The following is a 6,812-nucleotide window of genomic DNA, read 5'->3' on the forward strand; positions in this document are numbered from 1 at the left end:
CTGCAACTGTTGTTACTGGGAGCTGACCAGTATAACCGGTCTGCAACTGTTGTTACTGGGAGCTGACCAGTATAACCGGTCTGCAACTGTTGTTACTGGGAGCTGACCAGTATAACCGGTCTGCAACTGTTGTTACAGGGAGCTGACCAGTATAACCGGTCTGCAACTGTTGTTACTGGGAGCTGACCAGTATAACCGGTCTGCAACTGTTGTTACTGGGAGCTGACCAGTATAACCGGTCTGCAACTGTTGTTACTGGGAGCTGACCAGTATAACCGGTCTACAACTGTTGTTACTGGGAGCTGACCAGTATAACCGGTCTGCAACTGTTGTTACTGGGAGCTGACCAGTATAACCGGTCTGCAACTGTTGTTACTGGAAGCTGACCAGTATAAGCGGTCTGCAACTGTTGTTACTGGGAGCTGACCAGTATAACCGGTCTGCAACTGTTGTTACTGGGAGCTGACCAGTATAACCGGTCTGCAACTGTTGTTACTGGGAGCTGACCAGTATAACTGGTCTACAACTGCTGGTTACTGGGAGCTGACCAGTATAACCGGTCTACAACTGTTGTTACTGGGAGCTGACCAGAATAACTGGTCTACAAGTGCTGGTTACTGGGAGCTGACCAGTATAACCGGTCTACAACTGTTGTTACTGGGAGCTGACCAGAATAACTGGTCTACAACTGCTGGTTACTGGGAGCTGACCAGTATAACCGGTCTACAACTGTTGTTACTGGGAGCTGACCAGAATAACTGGTCTACAAGTGCTGGTTACTGGGAGCTGACCAGTACAGCCACAGTCTTGTGTTGGCGTCCGGTGAAGCAGGTTGGGTTGACAGGGGCGTTTGGGGCTGCAGGTTGTTGTGTGGGGTTGAATGTCTGGACACTTGACAGTTCTGTCGTATGGTCACAGAGATAATGAGAGGTTTCCTGGCAGGGCCCCTGAGGGCCCCTGATGAGGTCTGAGGGAGACCCCGGCTGTGACAGGTGGGTCTATATTGGCGCTGGTGAATCACAGCAGGCCTGGCATACCAGGTGTCCCCTTTCATGCCTTATAAGGACACCCCTCCCCCCATGGCCCACAATGCCACAGTGCTATCTGTGTGTCCATCTATTCTTAGGCTGTCATTTCAGCTCCTCCGCAGGCAAGTCCCCTCTTCTCCTCTCACCTTTTCCCCTCTACTTCCTTCTCTCACTGTCCTCTTTTCTGCAGAGCAGGAGGTGCTACGCTGCCCTGTGTGACGTTGGCTGTTCTCACAGGTTTCTGCTTCATTTTCAAACTTTTCCAACTTCTTTCAGAGGCCCTCCCTCCCCCCAGCACTGCGGCGACAGGTTCTTTGGTTCTGGGTCTGGTTCTCTGGCGTGTGTTGGTAGAATGAGTTCGTACATCGTGTCACTGACTGGACCGGCACCATGGGGCTTCAGGCTGCAAGGGGGAAAGGACTTCAACATGCCCCTCACCATCTCCAGGGTAAGACCCCCAAAACCAGGTGGCACACATTGTGTGTGTGTGTGAGTGTGTGAGTGTGTGTGTGTGTGTGTGTGTGTGTGTGTGTGTGTGTGTGTGTGTGTGTGTGTGTGTGTGTGTGTGTTCTTTCTCAAATGAAACATATTGAAGCTCCTGAGGGCCTCCTGCATGTGTGTGATGTTTTGGTCTTCGTTGTGTTTGTGCGTGGTTGTTGAAGCTCCTTGTGTCTCTGAGTCACCTTAAAACACACACAAACTGTAAGGACTGTCAGGGTGTGTGTGTCATCCACAGCCTGGTGGAGGGGGGGAGGGGTGTGTGTGTTTGGGCGAGGGGGGGGGGGGTGGTGTCTGCCAGGACCTGTCAGGGAAAGCAGAGGCAGAGGCCTATAAGTAGAGGTGGTGTTGGTTTCATGGTCTGCCCCTGAATAGACAGAAAGAACTTAATCCCAGTGAGGAGAAGAAGAAGAAGAAGAAGAAGAAGAAGAAGAAGAAGAAGAAGAAGACCTCTGTCGGTTCTGCGTCTGTCCTCCATCACGTTCTTGGAGGGTGGGCATGTCGGTCCTATCTATGGTCTTTGTGCTGACGCGTGGAGGTGAGCAGCCTCCCAGACGAGCCGCTGGGTGTCCTTCAGAGTCAAGGCGCCCTGTACTGTTTTCACTGCATGTTGCTGTGGAGGAAACTTGCAGGTAATTGAAAAGAGATTCTGCAGCAGCTGGCGTTTTGCTCCTGCAGCGTTTTGCTCAGTTTCTCATCATGAAACTCATCATATGTATTTTGTTCTGGCTGACCTGCTGCTGAGAAGGAGCAGGTCAGCATCACACTGGGATGGAAAACAGAGCATCACATTCACTAGAACGCGAGGGTCCGAGGCGACCATCCAGAATAAATACATACCTAGACGTTGCTTTTACGTAGTGCTACTGCGGTCTGATTTTAAACCAAGACTGGGGGGTAATGAAAATGACCTGTTGTGTTTTCCAGACTGCAGCTGTCAGTCCTCAGCTTGGTCTTCAGACCGCCTTGCTGAATCTGTAAGGAAGACTTCTGCTAGGAGACAAAACCATTTGATAGAATGAAGACCATCAGTAGTCAGAGAACGGTACTAAAGTTTGATTTCACATACCACAAACCAACAGGTCCTGTCTTGCTTTAGTACGAGTGACTGAACCCTGACCCTGACCTCTGACCTCAGAGCTGTCTGATGAAACATCCATATCTCAACACATTAAAGCTACAGTCCTGAGTCTGCGGGTGTTGCTGTACCAGTGTGTGTCCTATGTAGGTGGTGGTGAGGTGGGTGGTGTCTGGGCTCCATCCTAAATGGATGAGAGTCAGCAGGGCTGTTGTGTCAGAAACAAACCAAAACCTGGTGGAACCCGAGTTGTACTTATTGATGTAGTACTATGTGTTGGTGAAGGTCCTCTACCAGCTTGTTCTGTCATACGTATTTGCTGGTTACACACACCTTCACTTCTTCTTCTTACTCAACACTACCTGCCTTCTTCTTCCTCATCTGGCTGCTGTGATGAAGATGTAAACACTATGCACCCTGTCATTTCTCCTGGTGAAGTCCTGCCAGACAACCAATCACTAACCATAAATACAACCAATCACAGAAGGTTGAATCCGTTCATCTGGACACAACGTTTATGGACAGATACGTTTCATCATCATCTAAGTGATCTCTTCAGTCTCACCTGACTGCTGGTACCCCACCCTTATACACAATACAGTGACTGCTGGTACCCCACCCTTATACACAATACAGTGACTGCTGGTACCCCACCCTTATACACAATACAGTGACTGCTGGTACCCCACCCTTATACACAATACAGTGACTGCTGGTACCCCACCCTTATACACAATACAGTGACTGCTCGTACCCCACCCTTATACACAATACAGTGACTGCTGGTACCCCACCCTTATACACAATACAGTGACTGCAGGTACCCCACCCTTATACACAATACAGTGACTGCTGGTACCCCCACCTTTATACACAATACAGTGACTGCTGGTACCCCACCCTTATACACAATACAGTGACTGCTGGTACCCCACCCTTATACACAATACAGTGACTGCAGTGTGTATAAGGCCGGGGATCCATGCAGTCACTGTATTGTTTATAAGGGTGGAGACGACTGCAATCACTGTATTATTTATAAGGGTGGAGACACCTGCAATCACTGTATTGTTTATAAGGTTGGGGATCCATGCAGTCACTGTATTGTTTATAAGGGTGGAGACACCTGCAGTCACTGTATTGTTTATAAGGGTGGTGACACCTGCGGTCACTGTATTGTTTATAAGGGTGGGGATCCATGCATTCACTGGATTGTTTATAAGGGTGGGGACACCTGCAGTCACTGTACTGTTTATAAGGGTGGGGATCCATGCAGTCACTGTATTGTTTATAAGGGTGGGGACACCTGCAGTCACTGTACTGTTTATAAGGGTGGGGATCCATGCAGTCACTGTATTGTTTATAAGGGTGGGGATCCATGCAGTCACTGTATTGTTTATAAGGGTGGGGACACCTGCAGTCACTGTATTGTTTATAAGGGTGGGGGTACCTGCAGTCACTGTATTGTTTATAAGGGTGGGGACCCCTGCAGTCACTGTACTGTTTATAAGGGTGGGGACACCTGCAGTCACTGTACTGTTTATAAGGGCGGAGACACCTGCAGTCACTGTATTGTTTATAAGGGTGGAGACACCTGCAGTCACTGTATTGTTTATAAGGGTGGAGACACCTGCAGTCACTGTATTGTTTATAAGGGTGGAGACACCTGCAGTCACTGTATTGTTTATAAGGGCGGAGACACCTGCAGTCACTGTATTGTTTATAAGGGTGGAGACACCTGCAATCACTGGATTGTTTATAAGAATGGGGATCCATGCAGTCCCTTTATTGTTTATAAGGATGGAGACACCTGCAGTCACTGTGTTGTTTATAAGGGTGGAGACACCTGCAATCACTGGATTGTTTATGAGGGTGGAGACATCTGCAGTCAAGTGAGACTGAAGAAGTCTCTTAGCTGAGTGATGAAGCATATGTGTCAGCAAACGTTGTGTCCAGATGAACTGAATCAACCTCCGGGGATTTTCTTACCTGGATTATTGAGTCACTGGATTGTTTATAAGGGTGGTGACACCTGCAGTCACTGGATTGTTTATAAGGGTGGGGATCCATGCGGTCACTGGATTGTTTATAAGGGTGGGGATCCATGCAGTCACTGGATTTTTTATAAGGGTGGAGACGACTGCAATCACTGTATTATTTATAAGGGTGGAGACACCTGCAATCACTGTATTGTTTATAAGGGTGGGGATCCATGCAGTCACTGTATTGTTTATAAGGGTGGAGACACCTGCAGTCACTGTACTGTTTATAAGGGTGGGGACACCTGCAGTCACTGTATTGTTTATAAGGGTGGGGATCCATGGACTCACTGGATTGTTTATAAGGGTGGGGATCCATGCATTCACTGGATTGTTTATAAGGGTGGGGATCCATGCAGTCACTGTATTGTTTATAAGGGTGGGACACCTGCAGTCACTGTATTGTTTATAAGGGTGGAGACACCTGCAATCACTGTATTGTTTATAAGGGTGGAGACACCTGCAATCACTGTATTGTTTATAAGGGTGGGGATCCATGCAGTCACTGTATTGTTTATAAGGGTGGAGACACCTGCAGTCACTGTACTGTTTATAAGGGTGGGGACACCTGCAGTCACTGTATTGTTTATAAGGGTGGGGATCCATGCAGTCACTGTATTGTTTATAAGGGTGGGGATCCATGCATTCACTGTATTGTTTATAAGGGTGGGGATCCATGCAGTCACTGTATTGTTTATAAGGGTGGGACACCTGCAGTCACTGTATTGTTTATAAGGGTGGAGACACCTGCAATCACTGTATTGTTTATAAGGGTGGGGACACCTGCAATCACTGGATTGTTTATAAGGGTGGAGACACCTGCAGTCACTGGATTGTTTATGAGGGTGGAGACACCTGCAATCACTGGATTGTTTATGAGGGTGGAGACATCTGCAGTCAAGTGAGACTGAAGAGGTCACTTAGCTGAGTGATGAAGCATATGTGTCAGCAAACGTTGTGTCCAGATGAACTGAATCAACCTCCGGGGATTTTCTTACCTGGATTATTGAGCATGCATCAAGACATAAATACAACATTCACGAATGAGATATCGTCTTAAATACACCAGAGATAAAAGAATAAAAAGGACTTTTATTTTCCTGTAAATCTTCAGGATTTCAGCTTTAATGCCCACCCAACTATTTTCTTATCCATGAGATGAGATTTTAATGAATTCTGGGAATAAACTAATGGATAAAGTCACCTCTGGGTTTGAAGAATCAGATGTTCTCACTGAGGCCTTTCTTGAAAAAAATCATTTGAACCCTAACATTTTAATTTTTATTAAGTGTGGTCATGCTAATGTTGTGTTGCACTGTGAAACATTTGGATCACGTAGATGGAGACTCAACTCCTCTCCCCTACAAGACCCTGTTTCGAATGAAAAATTTAGGGCACAAATTAAAAACTACATGGAAATCAACATGCCCATGGCACCCTCTGCTGGTATTGCCTGGGAGGCAATGAAGCCTTGTCTTATCCAGAGGTTTCACGGGACATCACATTCATATTGGGACGCCCAGCTGGCGGGCAAAACACTCCCCAACGGCAGCATACTGACCCATGCAGAAGGAAAACACATACGGCAGTCTGTACTTCTGTAAGCAGCCCTCTTGGCGGCAGTGTGGGGAGAGGGATTCCCCACAAGATACATGTGGGGAATCCCTCCTTCACGCCTCTGGGCGCATACGCTTTCGATGGCCTTACGGTCTCATGAAGGAGGGGGGTAGTGTAACGTGCATGGATAAATGGACACGTTGGCCCCTGGTTATCGAGCCGGACCCTTTAGTTGAGCGGTTAGAGATGTGTCCCACGGTGTGGGCCAAACCGGTTTGCGTCCCGGCTGCAGCAGTTCCTTTGGCTGCCCCCCGAATTAACTACAATATTGATGAGCTAATGGACGTTGTGTGTAGCTATATCTCCTTTTGTACAGACAACATGATTCTGATCAGGGCTGTCAAGATTTCCCCCAACAACCAGCTATGGGCTTCATCAGCCCTTAAGGATCTGATTCATAAAAGGAAAAAACTTTTAAAGAGGGCGATGGTACTGTAGTTAAGGAAACAAAGAAGGAGATCAGGTCAGAAATCAAAAAGGCTAAACTCCGATACGGTGATAAACTGGAAGCTGAGCTGAGCAGTAACACTTTCAGGGTAGCCTGGAACGGTA

The 6,812-nt window shown here is 47.5% G+C and overlaps 1 protein-coding gene across 1 annotated transcript in view; it reads left to right on the top strand.

Moving 5' to 3' along the window:
• The first annotated feature begins 1,380 nt into the window (after positions 1-1,380).
• The window catches only part of LOC130122911 (LIM domain-binding protein 3-like), a 225,012-nt gene continuing 219,580 nt past the window's right edge, over positions 1,381-6,812 (top strand). Inside the window, exon 1 of the mRNA XM_056291978.1 lies at positions 1,381-1,476. Within this exon, the coding sequence (XP_056147953.1) occupies positions 1,381-1,476 (96 nt within the window). The remainder of the gene's footprint in view (positions 1,477-6,812) is intronic.

This window comes from Lampris incognitus, chromosome 13 (assembly GCF_029633865.1).
Source record: "Lampris incognitus isolate fLamInc1 chromosome 13, fLamInc1.hap2, whole genome shotgun sequence".
Taxonomy (NCBI): domain Eukaryota; kingdom Metazoa; phylum Chordata; class Actinopteri; order Lampriformes; family Lampridae; genus Lampris; species Lampris incognitus.